Genomic DNA, 14223 nt, shown 5'->3' with positions numbered 1-14223 from the left:
TAATGCGAATTTGCCTCGGTCATAATGCGAATTTGCCTCAGACATAATGCGAATTTGCCTCGGTCATAATGCGAATTTGCCTCGGTCATAATGCGAATTTGCCTCGGTCATAATTCGAATTTGCCTCGGTCATAATGCGAATTTGCCTTGGTCATAATGCGAATTTGCCTCGGTCATAATGCGAATTTGCCTCAGACATAATGCGAATTTGCCTTGGTCATAATTCGAATTTGCCCCGTTCAAAATGTTAATTTGCCTCGGTCATAATGCGAATTTGCCTCAGTCATAATGCGAATTTGCCTCGGTCATAATGCGAATTTGCCTCAGTCATAATGCGAATTTGCCTCGGTCATAATGCGAATTTGCCTCGGTCATAATTCGAATTTGCCTAGGTCATAATGCGAATTTGCCTTGGTCATAATGCGGATTTGCCTCGGTCATAATGCGAATTTGCCTCAGACATAATGCGAATTTGCCTTGGTCATAATGCGAATTTGCCTCGGTCATAATGCGAATTTGCCTCGGTCATAATGCGAATTTGCCTCAGTCCTAAATTAAGTTTGCCTCGGTCATAATGTGAATTTACCTCGGTCATAATGCGAATTTGCCTTGGTCATAATGTGAATTTGCCTCGGTCATAATGTGAATTTGCCTCGGTCATAATGTGAATTTGCCTCGGTCATAATGTGGATTTGCCTCGGTCATAATGTGGATTTGTCTCGGTCATAATGCGAATTTGCCTCGGTCATAATGTGAATTTGCCTCGGTCATAATGTGAATTTGCCTCGGTCATAATGTGAATTTACCTCGGTCATAATGTGAATTTGCCTCGGTCATAATGTGAATTTGCCTCGGTCATAATGTGGATTTGTCTCGGTCATAATGCGAATTTGCCTCGGTCATAATGTGAATTTGCCTCGGTCATAATGTGAATTTGCCTCGGTCATAATGTGAATTTACCTCGGTCATAATGTGAATTTGCCTCGGTCATAATGTGAATTTGCCTCGGTCATAATGTGAATTTGCCTTGGTCATAAAGTGAAATTGCCTCGGTCATAATGTGAATTTGCCTTGGTCATAAAGTGAAATTGCCTCGGTCATAATGTGAATTTGCCTTGGTCATAAAGTGAAATTTCCTTGGTCATAATGTAATGTGATTCCTTTGCAATAAGGCTAATTTTACTCGGTCATAATGTAATTTTGATTTTATCATAATGTGATTTTGCCTTGGTCATAGCCTGCTTGCAGGCGGTACTCGGTATTATAATTGCGGAAAACCCACTCCAACCCACCCTTAGGTGATCGGGCGCCATCTTGAATATTAAGCCACGTGGTTCGTCTGTTTTTCATCGAAAGGAGCAGGTATTCCGCAATATAACACCGAGACCGCTTGCAAGCAGGCCACCTTGGTCATAGTCATACATGGCTACAGCTCTTATCTCACTGTACTAAAATAAAAAGGACAATCCCAGCGGCTTACTCTTAATATTAATGTTACTAGGTTATGTCCTTGAATCCAACATCAACGTCACGGACACAAGCGAAGATCCACCCATGGACGATCCGCCACGATTCTTTGTTCAAGGCTATCTGGGATTGGCTAATCCTCATTCTCGTCATGTACACTGCCATAGAGATCCCCTACACTGTAGTCTTTTCTCTGCCGTACCAAGTTATCAAGGAGAACACGCCCATTTGGTTCCTATCAGATGTCACTCCTCTCCACGTGTGCAACCTCTGGGTAGACCTCATGTTCATTGTGGATATATTTATAAACTTTCGTTCGACTTACGTCGCTCAAGATAGCGATGAGATCATTAGTAATCCCAAGAACATTGGTCTGCATTATCTCAAGACGTGGTTCGTGGTCGACTTCTTCGCTGCTATTCCATTTGAGTTTATGATCAACCCGACTAAAGAAGGGGTAAGAAAAAATAGCTCTTTGCGTTTGTTTGTTATACAATAATAACTAACAGTAACTAGCTAAAACACTTCTGTATTTTACATTGCGACGCGCGCTAGCGTGGCCACCTTGACAGTTTTGTGAAGTTAACCAATAAGGAAACGAGAAACATGCTATCTGATACAACCCGCGCTACCGTGGCCACCTTCATATTTTTGTGAAGTTAACCAACGAAAACTAATGGCGATGCAAGAAATGTGGTTTCTAATTTACATGTACTTCATAGGCCAACAAACAAGGCAAAGAAATGCTTTAGTGAAAATCTTCCTTTTTATCACTGCTGTCATAGTGGTCTCATAGTAGTCTCCCTCTACTAGCTATGCTTCGGTGAAAACACCTTTAAGTGAGTTATAGGTTTCTGCCTCAAAACTGTGTTTCTAGCATGCTAGTTGGCAAATTTTCTCAGTTTGTCAGCCACAGTAGCCCGCATTGCACTTTATTGTATGATATGGCCATAGCAAAATGATAAAAACTGATATCGTCACTGCAACCGATGTTGGTATCATATTTACCAACATATGTGGTGCTTACAAGTTTTAACCAATGAGCTTTCAGTATTTTCGCGGGCATCTGAAATATTTCATATATTTGAAAGATTATCTATATATCTAACAGAACATCACCTGGCCGTTTTCGGATACGATCCTATCTTCGAGTGCGGGCGAGCGCAGCGCAGCTGAACAACATCATGAACACATCATTAACAAGTGATATTTCCTTTTTCCAGGCTGCCACCCTTATGGGATTGTTTAAAACTGCGCGGTTACTACGTCTTGTCCGCGTCGCGAGAAAGCTTGATCGATACTCAGAGTACGGTCTTGCTGTGGTCGTCCTTCTCACGTGCTTATTCATGCTTCTCGCTCATTGGCTGGCTTGTATATGGCATGCTATTGGTCACCACGAGATTCATAACACCAATGGCTGGATATGGCTTCTTGCAATGGAAGGCAAAAATGCGTTAAAATACAATGCTTCGGACCATTCCACGTGGCCAAATGTCAACTCGCGTTACGTTACATCCCTGTACTTCACATTAACAAGTCTCACGACTGTTGGGTTTGGAAACGTCTCGCCCAACACAAACGCCGAGAAGGCTTTCTCAGTGTGCGTCATGCTTGTAGGAGGTAAGATGCTTTGACATGTTTACCGTTGCTGTTCCCAAGGCGGTGAACATAAGCTTGTGGCGTTAATGTGAGGAAAACCAGTTGATCGGTTGGTTCAGTACGTTTCTGGCAGAATGATTTGCTAACTTGTCCAAACTGTCAAGGTGGCCACGGTAGCTTGCGCCGAAAACTGTTACTACACATCCTTAAATTACCTCACCTTAACCCTTTTTTACGTTATCTCACTTGTTCTGCTTTTTCCTTCTTAAAGTTAAGACCCGAACTCTGCATTACTCTGTCATCTACTCTCTGAAGAATGTTGCTTGACATCGACTAATCACTTTCCATAGCCCTGTTCTACGCTGCCATATTTGGTAACATGACCGCCATTATTCAGAGGCTGTACTCACGAACCTCGAGGTTCCATAGGGACCTGCGGGTCATCGAGGAATTCTCCAAGTTCAACAAGGTTCCTCCTTCCTTACGGGACGATCTCGAGGAGTTCTTCAGACATGAATGGATCTACACTAAAGGAGTTGACGTCGATCATGTGAGTGTTATTTATTTATTTATTTATTCATTCATTCATTCATCCATCCATCCATTCATTCATTCATTCATTCATTCATTCACAGATTCATCGTGGTTCCCTTTCGTAACATTTTTTCAACTTCACCCCTTTTCAATCAGGAACATCATTAAATCATAGCGAATATATCTATAGGAAGATTTTTAAGCAGATATTGGATGGTGAAAACTAAATAAACCCAACTTAAAAATTGGCGATGATATTTAAAGTTAAAGAGCAAAATGTTACAAAAAGGAACACCCTTTAGGTTTCAGCCAACAAAAATACAGAAAAACCGAAATCACGCTGTATCATCGGGATATATCATCTATCTGGACTTTAGCATACCCCTCCTAGCTTCCTAACCTGCTTTGATTTGCGTAGAATTTTCGAGGCTTCAAGACCGTGCTCAGATCAATGGACTTTATGGGGACCCGTGCCAATCATAAGATTCAAATTTAACGCACTTAAAGTCACCTCACAAAAAAGCGTAAAATCGATCGAGTTCTTCCGCTTGAGGCCCCTCAACTCGTTGTACGCATAGAAGGATAGTTAAGGAAGATTCTCTCAAAACTTGGTTACATTTCACCTAAATATAAATGATTTATAAAGAAAACTCGAGCGAAATTGGCCTCAGAGGCGAATCCAAAAATACTCAAATTTTGGCACTTTCTATCCGGCCCGAGAGATTTGAAATAAATACCCAATGAAGCGGTGGATCTTTTTGCTTATGCATGTATAAAAGAGATCAAATATTGGTGGGGAACATATCCAAGAAGTAAAGCAAGAACGTAGAAGAAATTGCTTTTTTGATTTTTTTCCTTGACCCGCTGAAAATGCTTAAATGTTACAAAAAGGAACATTTTGGGGTGCTATAACTAGTGCAGGATAAAAAAGTATTTTATTTAAAAAGATTTTTATTTCTATGCAATTCTAGGTTTGATAATGTTTTATAGGTCTGTTTATAGCAAAGAAATATATATGTGAGATCACAATAATATTTTATTGAAATATATGTCAGGTTACGAAAAGGAACGACCGCAAAAATCATGTCTCTTTTAGTGTAACAATTATCAGAAAAATTAGGTTTATTTATGTTTAAAATCATGGTGAAACAACTAAAAACTGAAGCAGGGATAGACAACCATTCGATTCAGAGAGTACTTGTTAGTATTTTCATTTTCTGTGTTTCAGTTTTTTGGTCAAATCTCCAAGGATAATAGGCACATTTTGAATTCCCCGCTATATTGTTTCGATATTTGCAGCTTCTTTGCAGCCTCTTGAAAGACGTATAACACAAGCAAGCCTAACAAGAATCATCAGATGCTATTCGTATTTGCTTTTCCTGAGTTTAATAGCTCTTTGAATTAAAATGACTGAGATATGACGATTCTTGGAGACTGGGTAAAATGCATCATTCGTGTGCTGTATCAGAATAAGGTTTTCGCTATTTCCTTGACTTTTGCAATTTTTAGCAGCCTCTAGGAAAGCGGATAACTCAAACTGGCCTTAAATCATAATCTACTATTCGTCTTTCCTCAAACTACACATGGATTGAGAGTGCTCAGAGATGGGTGTACTCATAGAAACATACTACAGCTTTACAGGGCAGCTTTATTAATAATGTCGCTTGCTGTTGCTGCTCATAACGTCTCTGTGTATACATTTAAGTATAATAACGTCTCTGTGTATACATTTAAGTATAATAACGTCTCTGTGTATACATTTAAGTATAATAACGTCTCTGTGTATACATTCAAGTATAACAACGCCTCTTTATATACATTTAAGTATAATAATGTCTCTGTGTTCCGTATGAACAAACAAGTCATTAACAACAATTTTAGTGAATCCTTCGAATCCTCTTGCGCAAACATTTTTAACAACTGAACTTACTACAAACGCGAAAATGGCTGAAAACGGCTGAAAATGCCTGGAGTGGTCATTAGATTGTTTCTACTACTTTGACTTCTTAGCTTTGTTGCGCTCTGCACGCACCTTGTCAGCAAGTTGTTGTGGAGTAAACGCAGACAACTCTTTCTTGGCCTCGTCATCTCTCATGACTCGTTCCATCAAGGCTTTTCTCTCGATCCTGTCATTGTTGTGTAGGAGATCATGAAACAGTCGCAGACAGAGATTAGACTGCGAATCTGTAAATACTTGAGACCCCTTACTCTTGAGGCATGATTCTTCAGCATCTTCCCGACCCAACATTCTTTCCATCTTCTCTTGTTGGGTCATTTTCTCTGTGGGGAGGCAAGGGCTCGCTTGTGTATTTTCTTTCTTCATCAATCTCCTTACTTTATCGTAAACCTTCAAGGCGTCGATATGCGCCAGAAGGGGGGTGCTTGGGTATTTCTTGCTTCACGGCATCTAACCGAAGCTTGCATTCTTCAATGGCACCCTTAAATACCATTTGGATAGCCTCCTCTTCTTTCTCTGTCCAGTGGTGACGACCAGACTTTTCTGCTTCCCCATTCTTCACAGACAGGGCTTCACTTGCTTCTACATGTGATGCCCCTTCCGCATACATGATATTTCTGAGAAAAGAAGGGTTTTGCAGCCGACTTAGACTTCTGCTTAACGAGAATTTTTCGGCGGTCTTTTGATTGTGTCCCATGAGGTCGGCTAGGTCCTTCCTCAGATGTTGGTGCTCTTCGTGGACCACGGAAACAGCTGCTTTACGGAATGAAGCTGCATTTACTCTAATATTCTCGACAGCCTTTTGCCACAAGGAATTAAGTTGAGCAGATATCATAAATGATGTCATCTCACTCGCTGTGAAGCTGATGAAAACCTTCTCATCGGGATCTGTTCCTGCTCCGCTGACCTTGTTTCTCATGTATTTTACATACGCCTTTAGCCAGGTGAAGACTGTGGGACTTAGCACTACATGGGCTGGGCCTGCCGAGGCAGATGTCTTGCGCTTCAAAATGGTGACAATCATTTCATCGCCGTCTTTCGTGGCTCTATCTAGATCCCGCAAAGTCATATTTGCGATCGGGCCAGCTCTACATGCATTCTCGATGCATAGGCGAGTGATGAGATGGTCTCTGATAGTACAAAAGTCTGTCTGACCCGGGGACCCTTCCTTTTCCATGTATCTTCCCAGTGTCGAGATTGCCGCTCTTACTGAAGCCGACTTTGAAAACTTCTGGACGTCCTCCGGGGTTATGAGTTTCTCTAGGTCTTCTTGATGCTTCTCCCATCTTCTTTCTTTGAACGGCTTCTTAAAAGAAGCCGACCACTCTTGGACTTGCACTCTGACCTTCGTCACATGCTCTTCTGTTAGCTTTAGGTCTTCTAACTTTTCCACAACAAGGAAACGGATAAATCTTGATAATGAACCTAAATATGCCTTGCAGGTCCCTGGCTTCCTATTACGTTCCAATTTCTGTAACCATTTGTCTCGAAGATGCTTCTTATTCAGGATGCTGTCGATGCGCAGCTCATCTGGATCTACATCCTTGATGATTGCGTGAACCTGAGCAACATATTGCTTAGCGGTACGCAACTCTCTTCTACCTCCATCGATACCTTGAAGCCATTGTAAAAATGCGTCCAATATCTTATCTGTGTCATCGTTTCTGCCTTCATCATCTTTCATCAGCGTTTCTGCCTTCATCATCAATTCATCTTCTTCATCCGTAACATCGATATCATTATCCTCATCATCATTACCACAACCTTCATTATCTTCGTCTTCATCCTCATCTTCTCCATCTGGCTCGTAGTCTTTGTCTTCTATCTCCTCTGCTGGGCTCGACGTTGATAAGTCATCCTTTTCCTTGCTATTGTCTACTGCAGTTGCTTTCCATAGTGTCGGTGAAGATTATTCTCCTGCCAATCCCCCAGTTGTTCTCTTCTTGATAACCTTTGGAGTGTCGTTGTGAATATCGGCTAGCGCGCGCTTAGGAAAGATGCTCCTCTTCTTTCCAATCGGCGACGAAGGGATAACTTCATCACTATCGTCATCACTTGAGCTGTATTTGTGTTGATCTACTTGACCTCCTCTCATTATAGCTTTGGCTTTTTCGGATTTTCTATGGATTTCCTGGAGGCACATTTCTTCTTCATTAGATGACATTGTACTGGATTGACTGCTCTTGCTCTGGCTTTGGCTCTGGCTCTGGCTCTGGCTCTGGCTCTGGCTCTGGCTCTGGCTCTGGCTCTGGCTCTGGCTCTGGCTCTGGCTCTGGCTCTGGCTCTGGCTCTGGCTCTGGCTCTGGCTCTGGCTCTGGCTCTGGCTCTGGCTCTGGCTCTGGCCTTGGACCTTGCCCTTGCCCTTGCCCTTGCCCTTGCCCTTGCCCTTGCCCTTGCCCTTGCCCTTGCCCTTGCTTTGGCTCTGGCTCTGGGGATCGGGCTCTTGCTCGGGCTCGGACTCGGTGTCAGAGGAGATCTCTACTACACACTCTTCCTGGAAATCTTCGCCTATCTCTTCCCATCGCGATTCTTTCAATAGCTGTTTGTATCTCTCGTCGTGTCGACTTAACTTATGTTTTGCATTCAGGTGGTTGTGCAACCTTCGCACGATCAGGTTGAACCCTGGGAACGAACAAACCCGACGTTTGTAGGTCCGCTTGGCTCTTTGCTCTGGGACAGCCTCTGACTTCGTTTTTTTTTGCCCTAAGGTCGAACACAGACAGTGCCTCTAATGCCTTTTCGCGGCTCCATTTGTGCACTGTTATCAAATGGCGAGGGAGGTGAATCACCTCTTTCTGACAGGCAGGCACTGGACAGCGATGTTTCTGTCTTTTATATGATTTCTCCATTTTGACTGGGTCACAGCTAGCCATCTTATGATAGAAACAGAGCATAGTAATCATAACCTGCGCAACACGCGTCCCTTTTTAGGGCCTAAATCGCCCTATTGCCCCTCACAAGTGTTAATGGATATTCAAGGGAGCTAAGGGGGGCTCCCATACAAATATCCAGAGCATTTCATCCGCATGGTGTTGGGGCACCATAAAGAAAGCAAACGCGGAAATTACCTCTAAACGTCGTGTGGACTTCAAAATGAGGGGAAGACGTTATCGATTGAGCCTTGCATACTCCTCTCAATGTGGGATGTAAACCTTAATATTTTAGTGTTTAAAACGCTCATGAATCGACAAAAATGTGTATCGATGTATATCATTAAATAAAAACAAATTCAGGGAATGAAATAGAAGCAAGGATGTCACTGGCTGCGTATTATTGATGATATAAATGATGGAGCACCGACATTATCAATCTTATTCTACAACTTATTGTTACACTAAAATGTACTCATACAATGTAGGAGATAAGAATAAAACGTTTTATTTGTCGTTTAAATAGGGTTTGGATATTTACTGTAGAATTCAGTTTCTGAATTAAGCCCTATTTTCTAAGGTTACCAAAAGGAACACCCAAAGTTACGAAAGGGAACATGTGCTCCTTTTTGTAACTTGGCTTAGGTTACAAAAAGGATCACAAATGTTACAAAAGGGAGCACATGGTTACAAAAAGGAACATATGCTCCTTTTTGTAACTTGGCCTATGTTACAAAAAGGAGCACTGTTCCCTTTCGTAACCAAACCTTGGTTACAAAAAGGAACAAAGTTACAAAAAGGAACACGACTCGGTTACAAAAAGGCCCATGAATCTATTCATTCATTCATTCATTCATTCATTCATTCATTCATTCATTCATTCATTCATTCATTCATTCATTCATTCATTCATTCATTTATTTATTTATTTATTTATTTATTTATTTATTTATTTATTTATTTATTTATTTATTTATTTATTTTTTATTTATTTATTTATTTTTATTTTTTTATTTATTTTTTTATGTATTATTTTTTTTAATAACTTCGCCGGCTACACACAAATACACAATAAACACATCAATATAGATAAGATAAAGACAAGATAAGATGGGACAAGACAAGCGGCAGGGACACCACAACAGCCTTGAAATAGCGAATTACTGTGTTTCTCTTCACCTCTACTAGAACCACTCGTTATTAAGAATACATCTTAAGTACGAACAATTCGTTCGAACAATTGCGTCACAAAAGGAAGATTTATTCATTTTCTAAATGTTTCAACCTACATAGTGTCTTCGATATAGCTAGCAGCTCCGATAAAACTAAGTATCAGAGCCGTAGCAGGCCACGTTAGATTTTGGGGTGGGGGGGTGGGGCACAATACAGAAACATTAAGAAAATATTGGGGGGGGGCACAATACAGAAACATTAAGAAAATATATGGGGGCACAGCCACACCCCTGCTGGTCAGTTTCTTATATTTTTTTAAATATTTGGGAGGCACGTGTCCCCAGTTCCCCACCCCCAGCGTATGCGTTGAATTTATTCGTACTGCCATGAACTAATCATAAAATGTTATATCGCGACAGAACCTGCTCTGTCGCGACACTTAGTTGAATCATGTATCGACGACATTAATAGATGGATGACAGCCAATAAGCTTCTTCTAAACGGTGATAAGACGGAACTTCTCGTACTTCATGCTCGTCATAGCCCTAAACCTAATCTGAGTTTCATCAATGTTGGGTCTGATGTTGTTGAGATATCTGATTCCGCAAAAAAACATTGGAACATGGTTCGACAGTGAAATGTCAATGGACAAACAAGTAAAAAACATATGCAAATCTCATTTAAACACTGCGAGATACTTCTCCATGCATTTGTCACGTCTAGGCTGGACTATTGTAACTCGCTTCTTTCAGGCCTGAAACAAGAACATGTCCGTAAACTCCAATCTGTCCAAAACTCTGCAGCACGCATTCTCACTGGTGTACGTAAATTTGACCATATAACCCCTATCTTACAGGAGCTCCATTGGCTGCCTATTCCCGAAAGAATAATTTTCAAAATACTACTTTTAACTTTCAAATCTTTAAATGGCCTAGCTCCTTCCTATTTAAATGAATTGCTTACACCTTATGTTCCACGAAGAAGTCTGCGCTCTGAAAAGAAAGGCTTACTGGTAGAGCCTATGTGCAATCTTAAAACTTATGGCTATAAATCATTTTCACACACTGCGCCTAGGCTCTGGAATTCCTTACCTCTGAACATAAGAAATTGCGACAGTTTAAATGAATTCAAGACAATGGTTAAAACCCATCTTTTCAGAAGTGCTTTTTAACATGTTTTAAAGAACCTATCATTTCTAGCATTATATATTAATATATATATATATATTTTTTCCCCTATACTAAGTTTTCTTTCTATTGAATTGTTTGCAGTTTTTACTATATTTCTTATATCAAGTGTATTTTGAGATGCTATGAGTTAGTTAGTTAGTCTAGGCTAGCTAGTTAGTTAGTTAGTCAGTCAGTCAGTCAGTCAGTCAGTCAGTCAGTCAGTCAGTCAGTCAGTCAGTCAGTCAGTCAGTCAGTCGGTCGGTCGGTCGGTCGGTCGGTCGGTCGGTCGGTCAGTCAGTCAGTCAGTCTGTCAGTCAGTTAGTTAGTTAGTTTGCTAATTAGTTAGTCAGTTAGTTAGTTTAGTCTAAGTTACAAAGTTTTAAATACTTTATATAAAATATTGTTACCTTAATTTTTATATTGTAAAGCGCCACTGGATTCATAGTAGAAGTGGCGCTATAAAAATCGATTATTATTATTATTATTATTATTATTATTATTATTATTATTATTATTATTATTATTATTATTATTATTATTATTATTATTATTATTATTATTATTATTATTATTATTATTATCTCAATTGCTACAATGATTTATTGCTTCCAAAACACGCGCCTACAAATTCCCGTCCAATTGCTTGGACCTTTCCCTTTAATTTAAAACGTAAAAATATATTATGGTTTTTGCAGCTGTCTACTTTGAAAAAAAAAACGAGAGCACAAATATCGGAGAGTATTCCACAGTACTTTATTCAAGCAATCAAAAAAGCCAAAAATAAATGCCACCTCTTGTGACCTGAAATCTGAACAATAATATTAGCCTTTGCGTTAATTAGTTCTAATTGTCATCGTTTGTTATGGTTTTCTCTAGGTGCTTAAGCGCTTTCCCGAATGCCTCCAAGCCGATGTTCGCCATCACTTACACAAGAAACTGTTCAACGAATGCATGGCATTTGCTAACGCAGATGATGGCTGCTTGCGAGCTCTCTCACTCAGATTCACCATACAGCACTTTCTTCCTGGACACTTTGTAGTGAAACAGGGCGACCAGATCGACAGACTTCTCTTTCTCGTGAAAGGTTCAATCGAAGTTATTAAGGACAAGGAAACATGCTTGGTTTTAGGTAATTTTATAGACCTAAGAATTGCCTGGCACTATCCGCACTGCGTAAATTTTAGTGAGGGTTGTCTAGTGTGATGGACTCCGGTCGTCGACCATCGGATTCCCTTGGTGAACTGACTTGTAGTATGCTCAAACGATGACAAACCTCCAGAATATTGCATATAGCTACATTTAAGTATATTTTTAGTATTAATGTGACCTCTCCTCAGACCGTAATTCCGTCACTTTTTCACAATTTTCACAGGTAAAGGGGACACAATAAGCTGCGATTATAGTTCTATCAATAGCTCCTACATCCCAAAGGCTAATGCGAGCTTGCTCATCCAAACGCATTCGGAGATCCATTCGATTACTTGGAGCGACTTGCTAATCGTGCTAAAGGCGTACCCGACATTCCAAGAGGACTTCCTTGACCACTTAGAGCTGGCTTACAACCTTGGCAACATTGACGAGGTAAAATGATAGTACAATAGAGGGAGTTGGAGGGAGGGGAGGGTAGAGGTGGTGGGGCAGGTGAAGGGAGCATCCTGCCAAAGGGAAGTAGGGAGTGAGAATAGAGTGGATGCAGGGAAGGATTATGTTACCATAAGGGGAGTGTCTAGCAATAGGATAGAGGAGTGAGAATGGAATGGAGGGAGGGAAGGTTGAAGTTACCGGAGCATCGAGCCAAAGGGGATGAAGAATAGTGGTTGTGGATAGTGGAATAGAGGAAGGTCGTGGAGTTGTTGAGTGGCTGTAGCCGGGGGTGGCGAGAGCACGGATGTCGCAGCAAGCAAGGATGAGATTAAGGGCAGGTATCCCTATTAGCCATCTAAATGATATCGCTCAATAGTTATATGACATCCTTTTTTTTATCTTTCCTCACAGGAAATAGGCGAGGACGCTTTTTTGCTCGACGATCCTTCAAAACCACCAGTCAGAAGGCTTTCCAATGCTCGGCAAAACCTTAAATCGAACCCAGCGTCTGATATATCTGTGCATAAATACAGTAACACAAATGGTAGTCTACCCAATCAGTTATCTGGGTCTATAAGACACTCGGAGGATGGAACAATACCAACAAATGAATCAAATAGCGTGCCTACAACACCGTCATTAGATCTTACCCAAGAACATCATCTAAGAGATCTTTACAGAAGAATCGCGAATATCGATAAGCGAATGTCTAGTATGGAAGATCAGGTGTTTGAAAACTTTCAGAGACTTTTTGAGATGTTAGAAAGACGAGAGGGGAAAGATTGCAAGGGTGCCGACCGTGCCGCACCAAGGACCACAAACGTCTAGTAGGACATTGATCAATTCAATCTATTATATAGTTATAACTTATGAAGGGCGTCTAGCTTCGTCTAACTGCAGAGCGCGTACTTGTATCTCCGTACTAGAGAGAGTTATGTCAACAGACCAGAACACGAGTCATTTTGTTTACGAAACCGCTATCTATTCTTATTCACATTGTGAAAATGAACAAACTTTTGAAAGTTTCAATCTATTATTTAGTTATAACTCATAAAGGGCGTCTAACTTCGTCTAACTGCAGAGCGCGTTCTCGTATCTCCGTACTGGAGAGGGCAATGTCACGAGACCAAAACACGAGTCTTTTTGTTTACGAAACCGCTATCTATTCTTATTCACATTATGAAGATGAACACAATTTGGAACCGTTTACTTATCGGATCCATGTCATCTATTACCAGCACTCAAAAAGCTGACAGTTGATGCACGTATAGCTTTTTCTCACATTTTATCCAGCTTCACATTGTTCGGGTTTTTTTGACCTCTTACAATGTAGGCAACGCAAGTTGTATTTCTTCCTTTTTCATAATCGAAATGTCCATCACGTGTTGTGATACATGGTGTTGTGTGGCGCTATTCACTACAATTCACTGATATGTGATGTTTAGATACAATGAAGTGATCCATAGTTTTCTTCTCGAATTCCGAATTGTTGAGTAATTTTTGGACCAAAGAAAACTAGCGGCAAAGTCCCTTTAAAGTTAGTTTCATTATATATATATATATATATATATATATATATTTATTCATTTATTTATTTATAGAACGAAATATTTAATTAAATTATTCATGCCTTGAAAATATGATGTATATACTTGTATAGTAGCAACTATAGAAATTCGAAATGCACGTGAATATAAATAATGTTTTGTTAATATAGACTTTTTGTAATTTCAAGCTATTATTGTACGCATATTGTAAGCATGAAGCGCAACTAGACCTAATTACCTGGTTAAATAGTCGATCGCTGATAATCGACCCTAAAAAATGCCTCTATTTGTATAAGATTCAGAGGAAGAACTTACACAATGTG

The 14223-nt window shown here is 40.3% G+C and overlaps 1 protein-coding gene across 10 annotated transcripts in view; it reads left to right on the top strand.

Annotated features, from left to right (window-relative positions):
* The window catches only part of LOC5519270 (potassium voltage-gated channel subfamily H member 6), a 28992-nt gene extending 14769 nt beyond the window's left edge, over positions 1-14223 (top strand). For all 10 annotated transcript variants that reach the window (XM_048733156.1, XM_048733155.1, XM_032364068.2 and 7 more), the window contains 6 exons: positions 1502-1924; positions 2691-3087; positions 3417-3616; positions 11646-11898; positions 12142-12350; positions 12765-14223. In XM_048733156.1, the coding sequence (XP_048589113.1) occupies positions 1502-1924; positions 2691-3087; positions 3417-3616; positions 11646-11898; positions 12142-12350; positions 12765-13181 (1899 nt within the window). In that variant the 3' untranslated portion in view covers positions 13182-14223. The remainder of the gene's footprint in view (positions 1-1501; positions 1925-2690; positions 3088-3416; positions 3617-11645; positions 11899-12141; positions 12351-12764) is intronic.

Source organism: Nematostella vectensis, chromosome 10, assembly GCF_932526225.1.
Source record: "Nematostella vectensis chromosome 10, jaNemVect1.1, whole genome shotgun sequence".
Classification (NCBI taxonomy): Eukaryota; Metazoa; Cnidaria; class Anthozoa; order Actiniaria; family Edwardsiidae; genus Nematostella; species Nematostella vectensis.
The sequence above is the reverse complement of the archived record's forward strand: the minus strand, read 5'-3'. Positions and strand labels throughout refer to the sequence as shown.